The sequence below is a fragment of the Nelumbo nucifera genome, chromosome 1, assembly GCF_055504915.1.
Source record: "Nelumbo nucifera cultivar China Antique chromosome 1, China Antique-T2T, whole genome shotgun sequence".
NCBI classification, from domain to species: Eukaryota; Viridiplantae; Streptophyta; class Magnoliopsida; order Proteales; family Nelumbonaceae; genus Nelumbo; species Nelumbo nucifera.
Genome location: NC_142649.1, coordinates 147355456 through 147379234, shown reverse-complemented (window position 1 = coordinate 147379234; position 23779 = coordinate 147355456). Strand labels below are relative to the sequence as shown.

Sequence of the window (23779 nt, the reverse complement as noted above, 5' to 3'; positions counted from 1 at the left end):
TAGACCGAATTCTGTGATGAAGGCAGTCTTTTCTTCGTCTGCCAGGTCCATCTTAATTTGGTTATAGCCCGAATAGGCGTCCAAGAAACTTAGCAACTCATGCCCTGAGGTCGCGTCCACCAAACGGTCGATTCTGGGGAGCGGGAAGCAGTCTTTCGGGCAAGCCCAGTTCAGGTCGGTGTAGTCGACGCACATGCGCCACTTGCCGTTGGCCTTCTCTACCAGGACGGGGTTGGCTACCCAGCTCGGGTAGTGGACTTCGTGCGAGGAGCTTCTCGACTTCCTCGTCGACCGCTTTCCACCGTTCCGGGGCTAGGTTGCATTATTTCTGTCTAACGGGCCTAACTACAGGATCAGTGTTCAGCTTGTGAGTTATAAGTTTGGGGTCTATACCGGGCATCTTTGTCGTGGACGATGCAAAAATATCTAAATTTTGAAGTAAAAAGCTTACCAGTTCGGATCGTAGGGGCTCCTGGACGGAAGCGCCGATCTGAAGCGTCCGAGCTGGGTCTGCTGTTGAGGTCGGGACCACGACTGTTTCTTCTGTGGGCGTGGCTCGCTCTTCGCCTTGCTCTGTGGGTCGTTCCAGTTCGAGGTCATCGGCCACCTTGGTTTTCCTCTTCAGGGCGGCAACGTAGCACTTGCAGGACTCGAGTTGGTCGCCCCGCGCTACTCCCACACCAAAGTCTGTTGGGAACTTCATAGCGAAGTGGTAAGTGGAGACCACTGCCCGTAGGATATGGATGATCGGTCGACCTACTATGGCATTGTAGGGGGAGGGGGTCGCTACCACCAGGAAGTTGTGTTCGAATCTGACCACACAAGGCCATGTGTCGATCTCTACAGGTAGTGTTACTTTTTCAAGGGGGTGGACTTCCTCTCCGCTGAAGCCCACTAAAGGGGTGTCTGTAGGCCTCAGGTCGCTTCTCTGCAATTGAAGCTGGTCGAACGCAGCTTTGAAAAGGATGTCGGCTGAGCTGCTTGAGTCCACGAGTACGCGCCTGACCTCGAAGTCGTTGATTCTTAGCTTTATTATGAGTGCATCATCATGGGGGTAGTGGACCCCTCGTGCATCGTCTTCTGTGAAGAAAATTGGGTCTCCCGTCTTCGGCCGCTTTGGGGGGTTCTACTCTTCCCGGGTGGCCTCACAAACTGACGTCCGAGCTGCTGCCGAAGTGCAACCCGCAACGATCGAACCTCCCACTATCATGTGGATGGTCCCCCGAACTGGCCTCTCCTCTGGAGGCTGCCTCTGCGGTTGTTCGGCCAACCTACTGCTGGACTCGGGAGCATCTTTACCATGCTCCCCTTGCCGACCTGTTCTATTACTATTGTTATTATTATTATTTTGTACAAAGTTTCTCAAATATCTGCGACGGATGAGCTCCTCTATCTCATCGCGAAGGTTTTTACAACTCTCGGTACTGTGACCGTGGTCTTTGTGAAAGCTGCAATACAGACTCTTATTTCTTTCATTGGGATTCCCCCTCAGACGGGGTGGCCACTTCACGTACGGGGCATCCTTGATCGCCATCAGGATTTCGGCCCGCTTCGCGTTCAGTGGGGTGTAATCAGCTCGGTCTGGTACAGGAGCTCGGAACAATTGACCTAGCTTTGCCCCCCGAACTGTTTCCTTTTTTCTTCAGGTGTCCCCTTGACTGGAAGGCTCTCCTTCTCTCTTTCTTTTTTTCGGGTGCGCCCTTGCCCTTCTGGTTGATCTCCTCTTCGGTGGCTATGAACTTATCCGCGAGCTTTAGAAACTTGGTTATGGTCGCGGGTTGGTTGACAACCATGTGCCACTTGAACTCTTTGTGCGTCACGCCCTTCTTGGCTGCTACAAGGCGTATGGCAGGGTCCAAGCGCGGTATCTGCATACAAGCATCGTTGAACCGCTTGATATAGCTCCGGATGGACTCTCCCTCTCTTTTTGCTATGTTGAAGATGCTTTCTTCAGTTCGCGGGCACCGTTTGCTGGTGACAAAGTGGGACGTGAAGGCTTGTGCGAACTGCGCCCAACTTCTTATCGACCCGGGTGCCAAGTTTTGGTACCACGTGCTGGCTGCTCCCTTGAAAGTAGTGGAGAAGGCCACGCACATGCACGACTCACTGTCTCGCGCCTGGTGCATCTGTGACTGAAAGGCATCTACATGATGATTCGAGTCGAACGACCCGTCATACTTGTCCAGAGGGGGGAGCTTGAAATCCTTGGGCATCGGGACTACCAGGAGTTCGGAAGACAGGGGGGACGGAACCGAGAGGAGGGGAGCTTTGGCTTCGGTCGAGCTTACCTCTTCTTTGCCCATGAGCTCGGGCAAATTGCAGGTAACAGATCGGCGAGCTCGGCGGCGGCGCCTCTGCTTCTTGATGGGCTCGACGTTCGTGCTGCTCACCTCTGTGTTGTTCGGGGAATGGTTTACGCAGGGAGTAGCCCGGTCTGCTGGTGATGGCTGTGGATAGAGGGGTCTTGCTTGAAGTCTGTTGCCAGGATCTCGAACCGGTTTTCGAGGATCGGGGTTCCAAACTTTGACTGTCGAGGTGACGTAGACCTACCGAGCCGGGGCCCTCCCGACCTGTTCGCCCACGGCAAGATCGGGGTAGCCGGTCTCTCCCGTCTGCAGTGGAGGGAGGCCTGGTTTTTTGGGAAATTTTGGGGGGCCTCTCCTCGGCCGGAGTGCTCGCTCTGGCGACGAGATTTGGCTTGCTGCGAGGCTGGGCACTGAGGCGGGAGCTGAGGCTGCTAAAGCTGAGGTTGGGGCAACTGGGGGAATTGTTGCTGATACTGATACTGGGAGACCTGGTGCAGTACGTGCTGTTGATAGAGTTGAAGTTGTTGGAACTGTTGCATTTGAGCCTGCATGGCCCTCATGCACTGCATCAGGTCCTCCAGCTGGTTCGGACTGGCCGTTGGGGGCACGACTGAAGGTTTGGTGAACGTCGTTCCGACTGTAGCAGGGAGTGGGGCGATGACAGGTACCATTGTGAGAGGCACGTTCAAGCTGGGGATTCCATCCGCTGAGACGGGGATGGTGAACTGTCTGATAGAGACAGTGGGAAGCTGGGGTTGTTCCCTAGAGTTATCCATTTCCGTGCTTCGTCCGACGTTGCTAGAGGACGCCATGAGCGTTGGATTGTTTCAAGGAAGAAGAAAGAACTGAAAGAGTTTAGAGGGAAAGGCTTTTTGAAGCGTTTCCCATAGATGGCGCCAAATGATGTAGCATAATCTGGTCACTCCTAGCGGGCGCTCGCGTGACTCTTGAGATGTACTTGAAATAAGAGGAAAGAGGAAGAACTCCCAGGGGGGAGGTGCGGGCGAAGCGGCTTTTGGCAAGTAGTTTACCTGCCGAATTGCCGTGTTGAACTCAGTGGGACTTCCCCACTGAGTTGTGCTCACATTCATTGTACTGTCATACTGAGTCATTGTTTGAGCAAGGTCACGCCCTCGTATACATGAGCTACGAGGTCGGGCCAAATCACCCTCCATCACTATCCTTCTAAATGAAAATTACATATTTTGCTAATTCATATTGAAAGACAAAAATAATAAAAACATTATTTAAAAATATAAAACACATTATATAAAATAAAGAATTAATACTTGTCAAGCAATTCCGACGGCAACTATCAAAATCACCAAATAAGTAAAACATTCTATACAGCATTTGACTTTTCTATTTTTCTTTGTTTGTTACTTTAGAGTAATGGGTATCAAGTACTTCTGGTATTATTTGATCGGTTCGAAGATGGGCTTGGTTTGCATCTTCCCGTCCCTGGGTTAATAAATAATTAATGGATAAATTTTTTGTACTATTCTTATTGTTTAATTGATTGACTAAATGTATCCACATTGTTTTAAAATTGATTAATGTCACCTCTGACTGACAATTGATTAATTCTATCATGATACCACGTTTAAATTTTTTTAAAATCCAATATTACCCCTTTCTCGTCCCCTTATAACCAGCGGCGGGAACCCCATCCACCATCGGCCCCTTTCGCCATTGCAACTTTAGCTCGGATACTGAAAAACCCACCGAAGATGTGGTCTCTCACCGAAATGCAGCCCTCGTCATCGTTGGTTTTTCATATTAAAGCTCCAGCTTTTTTTTGGTAATCAATATTAGAACCTCATTAAGGAGGTTGAAAATCAAGGCTGCGTTTCCTGGTAATAGATGACAACTCCACACAGTCACACACACAAACACCTAGATGTCAAAAATAAGTCTGAAAGTGAGCTATGTGTGTATGTAAGCATCTTCCTGTACAAAATTTCTAGAATCCGACCCGGATTCATTGTCTTCTTAACCCGTTTTCGCTATAGTTGCCGTTGATGCAACGACCATAGTAGCAAAACAGGGTACCTTTTTCTGGGATTTTCCCGTTGGAAAACAATGATCGGTTCCTGGAACTACGCCGGAGACCATGATTTCTGTAAAAATCAACGTCGGCAGCCAATATTTGTATAAAACCTGACCTATCTGCAATCTTTCTGGTCACTCGTTCTGCTCACTGTTTTCCATCTGTAAAAAATCAACGCCGGCAGCCAATATTTGTATAAAACCTGACCCATCTGTAAAAATCAACGCCGGCGACCATGATCGCGTCCTGAAACTACTCTGTTCTGCTCACTCGTTCTGAAGCTCCACCGCAGCCACTGCGACTTTCGGTATTGGTGAACCATCGCTCTCTCCCCTCTTCCTCATTCTCTTCCCTCTTATTCCCTCTCTATCACTCTCTTTGCTTACTCTCTCCCCTAGCTGGACTGGTTCTCTTCTGTAACCGGGAAACAAAGGTAGAGGATAAGTTGAACTGTCACCAACAAGAAGGAGAGGAAGAAGAAAGAGAAAGAGGGAGAGGAGGGAAGAGGAAAGAGAGAGAAGCGGGATGAAGGAGAGGCAGGAGAAAATGATAAAAGGAGACCGAAGGAGAAGGTAGGGACTGCTACCACCACTGGTTTGAGTTGCAGCGGCAGTGGCGGAATAGGACAGTGAACCGTAGTCTTGTAGCATCTCGTGACCAGCAGAATATCCAACGGAAAAAAGCAAAAGACGCTGATTCTTAGACTTAGACAACAAAGGTTTTATTTTGAAATTTTGAAGAAGAATAAAGGATAAAATAGTTTTTTAAAAATTTAGCCCATTTACTAATCCAGGTGCAAATTCATTATTTATATAACCTCGTTTCGGCGCTAAACTGCATTTTTTGTGTTGACTAATGAGTAAATCCATAGCCAGCAAGCTAATACTCAAACACCCATGTCTTTCTTCTCTTCTCGAAGCTTGCACCACCGTGGCGCATTAAAACAAATTCACGCTCAAATTTTCAGATCTGGACTCTCTCTGGATAACCTATATTTAACCAAGATCCTTGAAACCATTAGCCATCTGGATTCACCTAATTCCCATTACACCCGTCTTTTGTTCGATCAAATTCAGAAACCCAATACGTTCACATGGAATACTATGATCAGAGTTTATTCCAAAACAAGAGATTTTGAACTTTCAATTGCTTTATACAAAGAGATGCTGCTGAAGGGGGCTAAACCCAATTGGATTACTTTCTCTTTTGTTTCCAAGGCGGCTGCTGATCTGGGTACCTTAGAGGTTTTATTGGGTCTTCATTGTCAGGTTCTCATTCTCGGGTTTTGTTCTGATGTTTTTGTGTTGAATTCATTGATTCTTGGCTACTCTGGCTGCGGGCCTGTTGATTATGCAAGAAAGGTATTTGATGAACTACCCGAGAGAGATTTGATCTCGTGGACGGTGGTGCTCAATGGTTATGTTCGGAGTGGTCGTGCTAAAGAGGCTGTGGAGCTTTTCTTTCTCATGAGAGAGGAGCAAGTAATGTTTGACGAAGTCGTTGTTGTTGCAGTATTCACCGCATGTGCTCAATTGAGAGATTTACATCTGTCTAGGAGATTAGAATCTTTGGTTCGAGAATGTAAGGTTGGGTTCAACTCTTACATGAGCAATGCTTTGATTGATATGTACTCGAAGTGCGGGAGCATTATTGATGCCCGTAAACATTTCGACGAAATGGTAGACAAGGATGTGGTATCTTGGAATTCCATGGTCTCTGCGTATGGGAGGGCCGGCAACGCAGACGAAGCCAGGAAACTCTTCGACCAGATTCCAGTGAAGAATGAGATCTCTTGGAGTGCATTGCTTAATGGGTACGTGCAGAATGGTGCTTTCAAGGAAGCGCTGCTGCTATTCAGCGAGATGAAGGCTAAAGGGATCATCGCGAATGACACTGCAATTACAGGTGCTGTTACTGCCTGTGCCCATATGGGTTCTCTGGATTTAGGGCGACAGATTCACTCGAGCTTGGACAAAGAAAAGATCAAATCTGATGTTGTCCTCAGCACTTCACTTGTTGATATGTACGTGAAGTGTGGGTGTTTGGACACTGCGCAACAAGTGTTCAATGAAATCTCAAAGAAAAACCTAGTCTGTTACAATGTTACGATGTTAGGACTAGCAATTCACGGGAAAGCTTCAGAGTGCCTTAAGATCTTCTGCAATATGGCGAAAGGTGGGTTGGCACCAGATAGCACAACTTTTGTCGCAATTTTGTCTGCATGTGCTCATGCTGGGTGGTTGGAAGAAGGACAGAAGTGGTTCAGATTGATGACCACGGCCCATGGTATTGCTCCTCGAGCTGAACACGTTTCATGCATGGTCCATCTGATGGGAGGACTTGGATTTTTAGACGAGGCCCATGGTTTCATTAAGACTTCCTCTGTGAAGCCAGATGTGGTTATTTGGGGTGCTCTGCTTAGTGCCTGTAAAGTCCATGGTAATCTCAAGCTTGGCAAATTGGCCACACAACGGATTCTAGAGTTGGATCCATCTCATGGGGGTGCTTATATTCTATTTTCTGGAATGTTAGCTGCGGGTAACAAATGGGATGAAGTTATGGAAGTCCGAAAGAAGATGAAGGAGATCGGAGTTGAAAATCGTCGTGGATGGAGTTGCATTGACCTTCAAGGAAATGTGCATGAGTTCCATGTCGGAAAGAGTTTTCACCCAGAAATTAAAGAGATTTTACCCGTGTTGGGTTCACTGAACATCCAAACAGCATTGTCAGGCTAATCTAGAAAACCAGGCCTAATCATACAGAGCTAGAGGAAGTTTAAATAGCAGATGCTTGTAGATACCAAATTATGTGTAAACACCAACTTTAGATACACTATAAGTGACCCGTGCTATGCATGAGCTTGAGTTAAAGAAGATGCCCATGTTACATTCAGCTTCTTAACTGACTTGGTTGTGGGTTTACTTAAATAGCCATATAAGTAATTTTCTATTTTTAAAAATTCAAATAACCCACAAACTCCACTACTCGTAGTAGTGAAAGATAGACATGTTCACAGGTTGAGCTGGGTTAGGGCCAGGCTTTGACTCTTTATTAACAAAAAATAATCAGGCCCGAGCCTAAGTCTGGCCCCACCATCAGGCCTAGATCTTGAGCTCAAGCGCAGTCCTTATATAAAGCCTGAAGCCAATCTGGACAGATATATTATAATCAATGTTCAAAGTATCAGAAACGCTATGCGTATCGGAAGGGAAAATTTAAAAGGCATATCGGGATACGTTTTGGATACGCATGGATACGGACGAAAAATTAAGATACGCATGAGAACACATGGAAATGCTATAAATACTCTAATAAATCATAAATAAACATCAATATCACTAAATATAAGACTTAAATGAACTATTTATACATAAAAATCATGTGTTTTAATGGGTTTTTATAAAAAAAACATATTATAATCAACAAACGGGAACAAAAACATATTATTTAATAAAATACTTAATTCAGTTCCAATCTTCCGAGTTCCAACTTCAAATTTTAAATCTATTATAATTTACAAATTCAACATTTGAATCCCATTATAATGTTTAAAAGTTAAAACTTTACATGAAGTCATGAATCACATAAAAGTTCAATTATTATATAAATTATCCAATTTTAAGTGTTAATGTGTTAGTAAATTAATTTTCAATTGTTATTATGAAAATTTTTATTTTTTTAAATATTTTTCCATTATTATCTAGTACAAATATCCAATTAGACAAATAATAACTGTTTTCATATTTTCGAGGCCACAATTATAATCACATTCAAATTATAGATTATCATGTGAAATATATCAATGTCTTTTATTTTGTATTTTTTAACTATTTTTAAATATTACTAAAAAATATTTTTAATTGTTTTAAACATTTTCCAAGTGTTATCTAATCCATTTAAGCAATTAACAATCATTGAATCAAATAATTATGTAAAATTTGTAATTACTGAATCAAACATTTTTTCGTATTTTTTAAATAATTATTTATTTTTACTCAAATAATTATTTTGCATGTTTTATTCTAAAAGTTAAACAAATATTTTTTTTGATGGCTTCATGGACATCTATTATTTTTATTGTAAAACTAATAATTATTTTGCATGTTTTATTCTAAAAACTAAATAATTATTTATTTTTATTCAAATAAATATTTTTCATGTTTTATTCTAAAAATAAAATTAAAATTAAAAAAAGTATATATGTAACAGAAAATTTGAATGAATTTATGGGCATAATAGATGAAATACTTATTTTGTATATTTCATTCTAAAAACTAAATAATTATTTATTTTTATTAAAATAATTATTTTGCATTTTTTATTCTAAAAATTAAACTAAAATTTAAAAAATAAATATGTAACAGAAAAATTGAATGAGTTTATGAACATAATAGATCATCCATATATTTATTGTAAATATTTATTATTAGAATTTTATCATAGCAAAAAATTAGAGAAATAAATAAATATTTATAATCTAAAAACAAATTAAAATTTTCATATGATATTTCAATATATTGATGCCATTCTTAGCTCTACAACATACTCAACCTATAGAGTTAGATCACAAAAAAACTGAATAAATTATTTATATATTTTATATTATTCTAAAATTTAAAAAAATAAAAAAAATCAATTATTTAGAAGAAATTTAAATTGATCTATGGACATGATAGATCATCCATAGATCTACAACATAATCAATATTTAGCGGTAGATCACAAAAAAAAAAAACCTAAAATTTTCATTTCTTTCAGATTTTTAATATTCTAGAAAATTTTCAAATATTCACAAATATCTACATATAGGAGCAAAATAAATGGGATTTTTTGCACAAGAATAACATATCAACATACACAAAGATGTTTCTAAGAATCCAAACTAAAAAAACACAAAAACATTGGCCGAGATTGTAAAAAAATTGAAAAAACATACATATTTTCACTCATTTTTTAACAATTTTGAAAAACTTGTTGGATCTTGGAAATAGACTGATACTCACCGAAATAGGCCGATACTCACCAAAACGTTATCGATAAGGACACGATACATTTCCGGAACGACGAAAAGGAACGGTACTAAAGATTTGGTACCGTTCCCTGTGCCTGAACCTCAAAGATACGATATGTATCGGCCTATACGGGCCGATACATAATGAAATTTTGAACCTTGATTATAATATATTAATTATATATTATTAATAATATATTATATTTTTTATTATATATAATATTATCAGGTTGGTCTCAGGCCAGGCTTATTTGAAAAAAGCCCAAGCCTAGTCCAAAAAATAATCGAACCTAACGTTTAGGGCCCGAACTTGAGCCTAGGGCCAGTCCACCAGTCTATCAGCTACCTGACCCATGAGCAAGTCTAGTGAAAAATAATGTCTAACCAACATCTAATGAATGGGTTCACAAAATTCTAATGAAGTCAGATTGAGTTTGTCAAGGAGAAAAGACAAAGTATACATTGTATCTCTTTTTTTTAGGACACATGGATTCTTTGTCTAGCTATGTAAAATGGGCACATATCCAAAGTTCCAAACACGACATGGTGGCTGTATTAGGAGGAATAGTTACCAGTCAAGCTGAGCTGAATATTAGATTATTCAAGCTCAGTTTGACAAAAAAGCATAAGCCTTGAATGGAATTGAGCTTGAATCAAGCTTGACACTTCATGTAAAAAATTATTTTCTTATTATACATATAAAAAATAAATATATTACATAAATTAAGCTTATGAGCTTCATGTTGGCAAGTTACAAAAAACACCCGTATCAGAAGAAATGTAGGTATCCAGGTAAATTCAACAAAGGTTAAGTTAATGTAGGCTGATCAATGGTATGGAGGGTAGAGGCACGAGTAAGATTAGCATCTTATCCACAAAACATGGCACGACGAGCCGATATGCCGATAGGGCGTATCGGCCTGTGTCAGTGCTTTTTTTATGATTTACTTATTTTTTTTGAAATCGATTTAGAAAAATCGGTTTAAGACCTGACTACCCTTTGAACCAGTAACTGACCCGATATAATCCCTGTAGGGACATATCAGTGATATGTATCAATCGATACAGACCGATATATGTTGTATAGACCTAGAGTCCTAGACCATAATATATTGCATCTGGTGATCAAGTAGTTTTTATTATGTATTTCTTATTTTCAGTTTCATGTAGGATTAGGTTAGCGTGTCTGACGGGCAGGGGCGGGATCTGAGTCGGGCCTGGGAACTAAAATGCTACCAGACACCATCATAACCAAGTTGCCGACCAAAGGAATCTTTGACTTTGTATATTCTGAAAATCATGCTTTAGTCAACGATGTTATTTTACTCGAAAGTATGCAGAGACCAGAGTGTACATCCGAAGGCTCCAATAAAATTTAGATACAACCGAGGCTTTTGTTATTAAAATATACATCTTTTGGTTTGCATATTGGAACATTTGTTCATCGCTGTCTGCTCATCCATCTCACTGAGATCACGATCACCCCATCTCTGTCTTCGACCATTTGTTGTTTCTTCTTCATTTGCACTGAACTTTTGAATGTTTGTATACAAAATTGCAAATGCCACATGCTACCCACGTGGAATGGTTGCTGAGATACTTAAAAATTAAAATGACATCTCGACAGCCTCATAGTCTGGCATCTTATGGATGAAACCCGAATCATCACTTAATCGTCTCTTGACTACGCTTGCTCTTTGCATCAAACGGACCAGTGCTTGAACAACTTCGGACATGGGAGGCCGAAACTCTGGCTCAGGCTACAGAAAAGTCAGAAACCATGGTTAGATTATGATTTGGACAATGAGATACCAGATAGTCTAGTTGGTGGAGTCTTGGAGTTGGAGATAATGAGGCAAAGAGAGGTAACATAAAAATGAAAAGATACTGTAAAGGAAGTATTTAAAAGGAAATTTAATGCTTAATTTGCCAAAGAAGAATTCGGATTTGCTCCTCACAGACCTCACAGCGCATCGCAGCCATGCATTAAGAACATCTTCCCATGAATGACAACATTAAGTACCGGAATGTTTTTAATGCACAGCTGCGATGCACTGTGAGGTTGGTTTGAGGCGCACTGAGGAACAAATCTGACCGCCAAAGAAGGGAAACTGTAGGATGAATCTCAAGGACCTTTTTTCTGCATTCGATATAAACGTTTTGGGAGCATTCCACTGACAAACGCATAATCAGGCTTAACAAAAAAAAAGAAAATCAAACCTTAATACAGAGCTTGTTATGTGTCCAGTTCGGCAGTGGGGTGTTCCTAATGATGTCTGTGTCTTCATTCAAGTAGCAAAGTTTTTTCGTCAACCGCTTAAGTTCACAACTATCCTCACTCCTCTGTATTCACTATTCCCCTAGCACTAAACCATTTTTTCATCCAACCTAGCTTTCTATATACAGCGGGCAGTAATTTTCTCCTTGGGCTACAGCCTAAAATTCTACAAATCCATAACATCCATAAACCTTGATATCAACTCACTAGTGGAACATGACGTGACAGAAACCAAAAGTTACAACTTCGAGTTGTTAATAGAACTGTCTTTTGTTCAGAATGATCATAGTATTTGCACAGATATCTTCTATCATGTGTCAAGGCTCAGTTTGGAAGGAGTACAAATACAAATATGTAGAATGCAAAATCTTGTATTTTGTATCTATTTGTACTGTACATATTTGTATTTGTACTCTTTCCCAACTGAGGAGTGTTTATACAGAGCAGAAATGATTTTTTTTTTCCTTTAGTAAAATGATCTGGTAGAAATTTGTTGTGGATGCTTTTATTGGAAAGAAGTACAGCCGGAAACAGCAGCAGTAATGGGCGTTAAATTCAGTATTCCTATTGTATCTCTTAGATAAATTTTAAGATTTCCATTTTAAATATTTTTCTATTAATTAGGCAGTAGCATTATTATTTCCTATTTAAAGATAAATGTTTGTTAGGTAGTTTTCCTAAAGAAGGACTCTTACCTTCTTGTAATTCCTATTTAAAGGAGCAGATGATATTCAATAAAATCATCAATATTTTCAGTCAAGAAAGAGCAGAGGAGAGTTGGTTAAGGCTCTAAAGATAGGTTCCTCGAGAAAAGGGAAATCAAGAAGTTTTTCCCGTTAACCGACCTGTGACGAGATCCTATTCGCGGGCCCTTAACAAAATTAAAGTCACACCAAGTGTCATGAATGTAGAGATGAAGATGTTCACAGTAAGAACACAGGAATTCTCATGTAAATGGTATATTGAAATATCATTGAACTCTTCAGCAGAGAATTCATCATACCTGAACACATAAGGCAATGATATCAGCAAAGCGTGAGAGGGACTTCGCAGGGTACATGCCATTTAGTGCAGGATCAACCATTTTTGCTAAAGCATCAATATCATGAAGTTGAGGAGTAGCCCATCTGACAAGAGACTGTTCTGATCTTACCCTCGAACTAAACATGGAGAATACAGAGAGAGAGAGAGAGAGAGAGAGACCCATCAACAGATTGAAGAAAGCATGAAGATAATTCCAGAACAAACTTGGCCATGCAATGATGTCGGGTGAAATTTACCTATCCAGTGGCTTCCGACCTGTCAACAGCTCTAACATCACTACTCCAAAGCTATGCACATCACTTTTTACAGTGTAAATTCCGGACATGGCAAACTCAGGAGCACTATAACCAAATGAACCAACCATCTGAGTTGAAACCTGTCAAATACAATGATGGAATTTAAACTTCTGCAGACATTACTTCAGAAAGTCATAAATCATTACTTTGGAAAGTCATAAATAATCAGTAGGTAAAACCATAAAATAATCAGTAGGTTAATCCTCAAATAGACTCATCCAAGAGTTTTTCTCAAATGTTAAGGTCATTATGTCATTGTAAACAAAGATGTAAAGCTGAGAAATATGTATCAAGGGGACAATGCATCTATAATGACCAGGTACAGATATGGACACAGACACAGATACTGAATATGGATATGATTCTCCATGTCCTAAAATGCTGAACATAGACACAAGTATGGGAATCTCAGAAATGTGTTCAAGTATGACATTTAGTTTTGAAGCTAAATGTCATTTCTAAAGATTTATGTCTTTCCACATTTAATTAATTTCTAAGATGTGCAGATTTCTTCATAGTATAATTTGTTTAAACATACCATTTTACATATTCTAAAAGTGTCAATGCTATAGAGTGCATCTAGAAGCATTTAACTATCCATGCAGTATCCAGTATCATATCCTACAAGTATTGTATCCAACACTAGTACACTAGGCATATACAGGTATCCAGGTATCATATATAGCCATCATGGACAACAATGTCTAGCGCCACTTATCTTACCTGCCGCTCAGTGTTTGGTGTCAAGGCAGCCAGCCCACAATCAGATAAGTGGGGATTGAGCTCTTCATCAAGTAAAATGTTTGCTGACTTGAAGTTTCTATGTACAACTGAAGGTAGACATACTTCATGCAAATACCTAAAGAGAAGATTTCAAGATTTGGAAATGGAACTTTCAACAACAATATACAAACCACACAATAAATAAATAATTAAATATCCAAAAAAAGAAAAGGAAACTTACTCCAAGGCCCTAGCTGTGCCAAGTGCTACCCTAACACGTGCATTCCATGTGAGTCTCTTGCTGCCATCATCAGAAAAGTGCAACATATCATGCAGAGTCCCATTGCTAATGTATTCATAAACAAGAAGACGCTGCCCATGCTCCGTGCAGTACCCCACCAAAGTGGTAATATTTTGATGCCTCAAGCGTGACATGTTTGAGACAGCTTCAAGAAAATTATCTTCCTCCTGTAATGACAGTGCTGCACTGTCAATCTTTTTGATAGCCAGTACCTAGATCACCAAACACATTGCAGTCAATAGGTTATTGCTTGAAAAGATGAGCTACAAGAATTGTAAGTAAATGAAAGAGAATGGAATTGATTGTAAAGAAAAATAATCAAGGACAAAGATCGACACAGCATGAAGTAATTCAAAATTAGTTCAGATGGATACAAAGATCAGCAAATTCTTTAACCAATTCACTTGCTAGGGAGTGAACTGTAAGACAGGAACTATTTTGGCGGCCAAAACCCCTGGGTAAGGGTTGTAATTCTTCAGATATTTGAGCTTATTTTCCTGTGGATAGTGTAAAATGTCAGGACTAGCCCTCACTAACTCTAATCTTATTTGTTTTATTCATTATTTTGTATAGCTGTACTTCTTATCTTCTTCTCTATACCTTATTGCTGATCAGTTACCAATAAAAATGTTGCTAGCTACTTATTGCCTTATTTATTTATTTTATTGGTAGTGACAGGTAGCTTGGGCTTAACCAGTGACATCAAACTGGGGCATATAGCACCACCATTGCCAAAGTTGAATTTCATATGAAGTAATCAGCTTCCACAATATTGCATAAACACACAAAAATCCCCAAATAAAATTGCTTCCAAAACAATGCAGAACCACACTGGCTTCTTTTAATGTGCCCTTGGTTGCATATTTTTCCCTGCATTTAGGGATGTCAATGGGTCAGGTTCAGGTCAACCCACACCTGACCCAAAGACATTCCAATCCAACCCAATCAATTAGAACATGATTACTGAACCTGACCCAACCCTATAGGGTCACAACTGGTTCCAACCTGAATTGATCTGTGAACAGTAACCATATTCTTAGTGAAGGTTACATTTATAAGTTTTTCAATGTTACTATGTCACTTGTCATTGAAATTCATGAATATTTTATTGTAAATATCTGTCATCTGGTGTATATTCGCAAAGGGTTATGATAAACATAATTTTAGGATTCATTTAAAGGGAAAAACATAATTTGAAGTCTTCTCCTAACAAAGAAGAGAGATTTTCGTGGAAGAATATCACCAAAACATCAAAACTAGCAATATTAAGTTATTAACACTGACAACATGACTTAACAATGTAAATTGTGGTGGGTCTCCTTCAACCTAACCTGATGTGGATTGTGGACCAGGCCCACTTGACCTGAACCTGACTAGAAACCTAATCAAGGTTGACCAGAACCCAGGTCAAGGCAGCTTTACCATTTAACCCAACCCATTGACATCTCTGCCTGCATTTACCAATTTTCCTTCATGTTTCCCTGTTAAGTAACCAAGGAAGTTTCATCTTGAGCATAAAAGAAAATGTGTTGTTCAATCAACAAAACAAAGGAAAGGATAGAACATGCGTACTAGAGGAAGAAATGGCGTAAAATGATAGAAGATGTGGAAGGATAGTTGAAATGAAAGTGGAAGAGGAAGTTTTCAAACTTAGCTCCAACCATTTGCTATTGTCACATCAAATTATTGACTTATTATTAAGTATTGTGTAACTTGTTTCCTAGAGGTTCTTCTATGATCAATTCTAGAGAGAACAACAAAATGCAAAAAGAAAATTACCAATGAAGAACAACTCATTACCTTTCCATTAGGGAACTCTCCTCTGTAAACACGACCAAGGGAACCTTCACCAATAAGGTACTCCTGACTAAAGCTGTTTGTTGCTGTTTGAAGAGATGCCACAGTATAAGGAGTAGCAGTAATAGGTGATTTTACCCTCTTAATAGATCCATTTTGCCCATATACCCTGTCAGCTACCATTTTTTCTGCAGGTGGGGGCTTCAAATCTGTAACGCTAGCCATACTTCTGAACTTTTCCTCTTGAAGCTCTGTGTTAATTACTACAAAATCAAAAGGCGGGAAAATGTCAGGATGCATGTCATGAGAGAGTTTTCATCATCCTAACCTTTTGAAAATCACCATTTGTGTTTAGAGTTCCAGTTTTAATATGATAGATTGATTAAAATTTTTATAGTTTTTTCCCTTAATCAGATCATGTCCAAATTCATTCACAATATAACATTCTACCAATTTCCTGGTATCTACAATGGTGACAACTTGCACATTCTTATGTTGCATAGATACTTTAAGAATGCTGTTTTTTTATTGTTAGCTTTGAAAGAAAGAATAAAGAAAATGGTAATAGTACACAAGGTCTGAATGTGCCTGGCACCCCAGAGTGATTTAGGTTAGGATTTATTCCTAAGCCAAACATTTTCAATTTTACAAACAATCACCCATGATCCCCCACCATTGCAACCCCCCAAAGAAGCCGGCTTCTGTTTGCTCCCTACTTTGCCAAGGAATTGGCAAAGGTATTCACTGATTGCCGAGTCCAACTCCAAGTGAAGGATGTTCTTAGCTGTATAATCAAACTTCCTACCTCCCTTGATATACAATGTACTTTAAGATTGATATATCTTTATGTCAGCATTTACTTTTTCAAAATAATAAAGATAGTGCATGCAAATGTCTAACTGCAGACTTTTAGGTGAGTAAAGACCCTAATTTCAAGACTTTGGTTATCATAAAACTTCTTAGTTTCACCCATAGATAAGAACTATGGAACAAAAGTCACATAGCTATCCCTAAAGGCTCCAGTTTCTAATTGCCAAGGCCAGTGTTTCTAATTGCCATTCCTACACTCACAGGTGAGTCTCATTTTGTGGGGTGCACCTTACCTGACTTGCTTCCATATTTTAATGAATTATAAACAGGTAGGCCACTTTAGGACTTGAATGTTCAAGGTTACAACTTTCATGTTAATAACATGCTGCCATATGAGATCCAAAAAAAAAAAATACTGCAAATTGAGCCAACAGGCTTACCGAGATATATTACTTCTTTCAGAACTTAGATTTGCATATTCTTGTATATTAAGTTTTTTTTTTCTTTGGCTTCTTTTTTAAAGTGGCACCACATTTCATTCAAGCATGTGTAAGCCTTGTTACTTATGCCTCAAGCTCTAGGAATCCCTTGCAGTTACATTTCTCACTTCCAAAACACTGACCAAGGCAATGTCTCTCCTTTAATCTAGAAGCCTCTTCTTCTTAAAGAGTTAAAGAGCTATTGCCTATTGTCAGTCCTGGCTATACTGGGTCTTGGGAGGGGTGGACTACTTGACTGGATATGGACCTAAACCTTGGCATTTTCTTGCACTTAGTAACCGCTTTAAGAGTCAAAGAAATAGGATTAGGTTGGAATTTGGGTAAGCGAAACATACACTGCAGATTGTCTAAAAGCATTAGAGAAAATCAAAAAGCATCTTCCCAATTGAACATCTCAGGTTATTCTCTTGTAGGTCATGTGTCTGGAGACTCTTGTTATGGAGCAAGTGGACAGAATGGAAACGAATTGGGGCACCACTTTCTGAACTGATTGAGCAAGTCCCAGCTGAATATTCTGTATCTTTCATTCTTTCTTGTTGTTATTAATTAAAGAAGCTAATTCTATGGCGTGAGGCTACAGGGCTCATAAGAGGTCTGGACCCTAGGCCCAACAAAAACTAGAAAAGTTCCCTTGGTCGAAGTAGGTAAAACATACAAATTTCATTGCTGGTAAAGTATATGTCGTAAAGCTATACACAATAATCTGAAATATATAAAGAATCAATGATAAGAAAAAGTTCTAATTCGGGGTTGAGAGAAGTGGATATAAATGTTGGGTGGGTTGAGAGAAGTGCTAATTCTGTAGCGGATGCCTTAGCCAAGTAGGGGTGGGGAGGGAATCTCTGTTCTGGGCATAACTGTAATGGAATTGGATTGTTGGGGGAGAGAGAATAGGTTTTTATCTCTCATAGTCTTTGTTTGTATTTAATGGGTGGTACATTTTCTTCCTAGTTTAATTAATAAAATGCTTGAGTTATTGATAAAAAAAAGAACCAATGATGCTTAATCCAAAAATAAGTAAATAAAAGATCAATGACAAACTTGATATTCTTCATTTGTTCTAGGCTTCTATACTTAACCTTTATGTTGAAGACAACTCAATGGATAATCAGAATGCAGTTTCAATAAACTTTTCTCAATTAAAAGAAACCCACCATCCCCCATGCAAAAGAGAGGAAAAAACAACCACATGACAGAGAAAGATGGATACATACCCAATTGTACTAATTTTTCAAGATTACTGATTTTTATTTGATTGATTAAAATCGATGAATACCATTAAATTTATCTCAAGGGAAAACATGAAAATTTAGGAAGCCATATCTCTCATTCCTCTTCAATTCTTCTGTGCCGTCAACTCCGGGAAAAAAAACACTAGCTTCATTCGTTCTGCATTGGTGATATTGAGATCAAGTAGGGAAAGAAAAAATTGCAATTTAACATATATGATATAACCATACATATATTACTTACATTGGTCATGGTTCCCACTTAGTTCTGACAACCAAATTAAAAATCCAAAAGAAAACCCAAATTCCTTCAACAACAGTCAAGGTGGCAAATCAACATGATTCAGTTTACCAAACCTAGCATTCCAGATCCTTAGGGAACCAAATCCGCCAAAGGTCCTAGAAACACAAGAAAAATATTCACTTAAACCCTAAAAGCCCTAAAATAGGGAATTCAATGAAATACGACCAAATTGGAATCTAATTACTATGTAGTTGTCTAAGAAGAACAATGATCCAAAAACCTAGCAAAATCAAGGAGATTATCAAATTTTAGTCGTAGATTTCTCTGTCTAAGAGGTGTCTGGTGTCTAAAACCTTTTTGGCATCCAAAAAATGCGAATCCTAATCATGGAATCCAAAAAAAAGAAGAATATACCTGTGTCAATGCTCAGTCACTGGGGGTAGATCATAAATTTCACTTGTAGCTTCTCAGATATAGATCAATATGGGCTTTTATGGTCTTTTTTGGGGTCTGTCTTTTAGTCTAATGGGCTTTCATTAGCCAAACAATAAAAGACCGTTAAGTTTAATGGAATGTCTCTTGTTGGATGAGAAAGTTGAATCCTTTGCTAGAGTTCGTTAGAGAAATGGAGTTTGTGCAGGCAGGTCAGTGGAGGAGATCCTTGAAGATAGAAACAAAAAGTTTCCAGTTAGAAGAGATGAGAATCAAGGGGAAGGTAAGCCTGAAGGTAAGCGAAACATACACTGCAGATTGTCTAAAAGCATTAGAGAAAATCAAAAAGCATCTTCCCATTTGAACATCTCAGGTTATTCTCTTGTAGGTCATGTGTCTGGAGACTCTTGTTATGGAGCAAGTGGACAGAATGGAAACGAATTGGGGCACCACTTTCTGAACTGCTTGAGTAAGTCCCAGCTGAATATTCTGTATCTTTCATTCTTTCTTGTTGTTATTAATTAAAGAAGCTAATTCTATGGCATGAGGATACAGGGCTCATAAGAGGTCTGGACCCTAGGCCCATAACTTGTCACATAATGCATATTCACATGATTGGATCCAGCATTCAATGGATTTCACATATAGATCAATTGGGCCAAACATAAAGCAATATCAAAATGTTGTGTTTGAAATTTGAACTGTAACTGTATAGTTTTGAATGATAGACAAAAAGCTCCTAATATGAGGCATAACATCAAATTGTTAAAGGTCAATTCGACTCTCTGAACTGGATATCACCTAAGCATGGGTCATGAATACAAGTCTTAACAGCGTGCAAGAATTGGCAAGTTTTACAGGTATTAGACCACAAATATGAATGTGAAGGACCCAAGACATTCCTATTTCCCAAAAGATAAAGAGTTTGCCTAGTAACACAAAGCCAAAAAAGACAATGCCCTAATGAATAATATAGGCATGTCAGTTATTGTAGTTGATGATCTCGAAACACTTGTTAAAGCTACTTTCAAGAGTTATGTGTTGTATCATGAACACTCGTATCAACACTTCAACTTCCTAAGAATAATATGAAATCAAACTCATGGTAGATTTACAAAATATTCAATTAAATATTAGAAATTCTTAAATATTCCAATATGTTAGAATAGGCAATTGACTGAAATGATCTTTTAAGAAAAGGTACAAGTTGCTTTAGCCTTAAGACATGGTTGTAAAGGACAACTAATAAATTCTCCTTTAAGACATAAATAACATCAAAAGGAATCAATATTGCATGCTTTACATGTTAGGTTGGATCTCAAGCTAATATTGGATGGGGGTAGAAGCCAAATCATATAGAATTTCAGACTAAAGTGTAATCAATCATCCTTGTGTGGACAAAAAGGTGAGATTGTATTCGAGAAATGAGGAAATTTACTATCAATAAAAAGAAAGTAGAAAACATGTGGAAGATTAAAGTACCTGTATCTGTGCCAACCGGTGTTCCTGTAGAAGCTCTTGCACTACTTCCTTTCTCATTTTTTCCCTTCTGAAGGCAAAAGATTAAAGCCAGCAATGCACAAAGAGCCACCAATATTGAACCAAGAATTATACCTATTAAAGGTCCTGCCGCCAAACCCTTCTTACCATTTTGATTGTCACTGGATGCTCGTCTGCCAGATCCCCGTGGTGAATGTGTGCCTGATCCAGAATGGTTATGATGATTATGTGATCTACCAGGGGGAGGTGAGGTATATGGCGGTGGAGGAGGAGCAGGACCATTCTCAAATGAGTTCCCGTCATATCTGTTTTATTGTAATTGTTTAAATTAAAAGAAAAAAAAGTAAACATACCAAAACAAATATGAATGAAACAATGCTAATAGCTTACATAAAACTTGGGATTGAGGTAAATTCCCGTGGTATCCAGCCAGTAAAATGGTTATTTGCAACATTTCTGCCAAAAACTAGAAAATGTCAAAATAACAACCATCGAAAAAGCAAACACATTATTAAAAGAAAAGGATGAAGCTTACAGATTATCAAGAGGAAGATCTGCTAGAAGATTAATTGAACCAGTTAACTGGTTGTTCTGCAAATACCTGACACCAATTCACAAGTCATGAAATTTGGGAAAAAATAGAAATCTGCAAATCTAATCCCAAAAGTTGACTTCTTAGCCCTACACTCCTGGTCAAATATCAAAATCTGAACTCACAGAGTAGAAAGGTTGGACAAAGAACCAAAGGAATTAGGAAGATTTCCACTGAAGTTGTTGAAAGAAAGATCCCTGCATCCATGAAAATGTCAAATGTTCAATGATGACTTTTTTTTTCAAAAGGAGAAGTTACTTAAAGCCATAAATGCAAAACTAAAGAAGTATAATAAATATGATGCGCACAGATACCATAAATGCATTATATGAATCACTTCATTTCTCTACAAAGGCATAGATTTGTATGGATACCAGAAATACATTTACAACTGTTACCACATGATCCTCTTATAGCATAACTTTATAAAGTTATGTTTTACATGTCTTTAAATGTTTTGTTAAGATGCAATAACTCCAAGTATATCTCTGATGAAAAATGTCTGAGCATAAAGTAAGGTAAACGACTACTGGTTGATGCATCAAATGTGCAGCTAATTTCAGAAAACACATACTGAGGAAGATTATTTTGAGAAGGAAAGGCAGTTTCAATACTTGACCTCCAATAGAATTTTCAAGTGGTGTCATGCAATTGTTATACAGAATTCCTAATAGCTAATGCTTTCCAGAGTTTGTGTTTCTATTCTTCTAATGGCACTCATGACAACCATCATATCAAACATTAAACTGAACGATATCTATATCCATAACAAGAACACATCACAGCTGTTGGCCTCTAAAAAAGAGATGTAAAACACAGAGCCCCTTAGCAACGCAATGTTGTAACAAAGGTTGTTATTTACAAGTCCATGATTGTGAAGAAGCAATAAGCAGGAAAGAATGAAAATTTAAGGGAGAAAAAAAAGAGCTGGAATGAAATATCTTACAAAACTGAGAGACTTTGAAGATTTGCAAATATATCACCAATTGACTGGGAAATTGAGTTATGGCCAAGGTTCCTATAATCAAAGAGTTAAAGTAAGGCCGCGGCATTAGGATTTCAATGCCCACATTGTAATCCAAATAAAGATGAGCATATTAAATACAACAGCACCCAAAACAAGACACTTACAGGTAATTGAGCGAAACCATAGTAGAAATGGAGTAAGGAAGATTCCCACTTAAGTTATTATTGGCAAGATTTCTGCGTAATACAAAAAGAAAGCATTTGAACATCAAATAACCAACAACTTGCAAGCAGAAAAGAAAAGAATAAGGAATATTTAAATGGTTGAACATTACAGGCTCGTAAGATTTGGAGGTAATTGGTATGGAATTGAATCATGAATGTTGTTGCCGCTTAAATCTCTAAAATAATAATAAAAAAGAACAATTAGTCAAAATAAAAGGTTAAAATTTCAGTATGCCAAAAGCAGAAATAGAAATAAGGGACAGATTTGCTCACAGTGCTTTCAATGAAAAAAGACTCGAAAGCATGTATCCTAAGGTTCCACTGAGTCCAAGCCCGGAAATCTGACTGTTAGGGTCACCGAAAAAATAGAAAAATGAAGCAACATAAATAAAAATAATTGATTGAATAAAAAGTACCTTAATAGCTACATCAAATTCAGTGATGGAATAAAAAAGGATTAAATGCATGAAAAATACACACTCACATGGCAACAACGGAAGACCCCTGACAAGTAACGCCCTTCCATGATTCTCCACATGGATCACCAGCATTTGATTTCCACCCGGTTAGCAGAGGAGAACTATTCAATGAACTGTATAGAACCTGAAGAGCTTGAACTGCAATCAGACACCGATGTTTGAGTCCCCGTAAATTGATAAAAACTCAATTTATATAAAAGAATGAAAAGAGACAGATGTACAGGCAGACAGAAAACGAAACAGATAAGATCGGCAGAGACAACTATAACTCCTCTGCTTCCTCCATTAATAAATAAAAACCTCGCTACTGAAACATTGGGCTTCAAACCAGGCAATATCATCTCATTTCCGAATTAACTTCATCGAGACGGGTCGACCGCAAGCTGAAGATAAACGAATAATCCAACCACTAAAAGAAGAAGAGAGATTACCATCAGAAGAATCAGTAGCTGAACGAACGAGAGGCAGAGTGAAAATGACAGTGAGTGCCACTACGGCAATAGCATAAGTTACAACGAAGAAATGAGAGGTGGATAGCAAGGTCCCTCTATTCATCCCCATTTTGATTTACAGTGCTTTACAGATGACGCTGTGTTCTTCCACCGCACATGCAAGACAATCGGGGGAGAACAGACGAACAGAAGAAGTTGAGAAAGATCAGATCTTCTTCTTCCTCTCTGGTTTTCTCCATTAAACAAGAGAGTAAAGATTCGGCCGTGTCGAGAAGGATGACTAAGAAGGAGAGAGGGTGTCGGCAAAAGTAGGCTGAAGGCAGGAAAGAGTAAAAATATAAACAGCGAAGAAAATAATTAAGGTCAGAGGTTGGAAACTCGGAACTTGTATAAAGTTGTTTGTAAGCAAGTAAGAGCACTGTGGCCCTCTCTCTCTCGTCTCGTCTCGCAGACGCAGAGTCCTTACTCCACCTGAAAGTGTATCAATAGCACGAATGGCGCATTTAAATGCGGTACAGAAGTACAGAAATGCCCTTGGTGGCGAC

At 38.7% G+C, this 23779-nt stretch overlaps 1 protein-coding gene and 1 pseudogene across 1 annotated transcript; one reads left to right on the top strand and one right to left on the bottom strand.

Moving 5' to 3' along the window:
- The first annotated feature begins 5459 nt into the window (after positions 1-5459).
- Positions 5460-7091, top strand: LOC104588055 (pentatricopeptide repeat-containing protein At2g29760, chloroplastic pseudogene; annotated as a pseudogene).
- Positions 7092-10669: 3578 nt separating this feature from the next.
- Positions 10670-23712, bottom strand: LOC104588038 (protein STRUBBELIG-RECEPTOR FAMILY 8-like). The gene is made up of 16 exons (XM_010245837.3): positions 23214-23712; positions 22788-22920; positions 22577-22648; positions 22414-22479; positions 22244-22315; positions 22059-22130; positions 21238-21309; positions 21056-21121; positions 20911-20976; positions 20503-20825; positions 15809-16068; positions 13949-14220; positions 13708-13843; positions 12925-13064; positions 12648-12804; positions 10670-11126 (listed from the first exon to the last, which is right to left on the bottom strand). The coding sequence occupies exons 1-16, from the start codon at positions 23341-23343 to the stop codon at positions 10974-10976; spliced, it is 2190 nt and encodes a 729-aa protein (XP_010244139.1). The 5' UTR covers positions 23344-23712; the 3' UTR covers positions 10670-10973.
- Between the last annotated feature and the right edge of the window lie 67 nt (positions 23713-23779).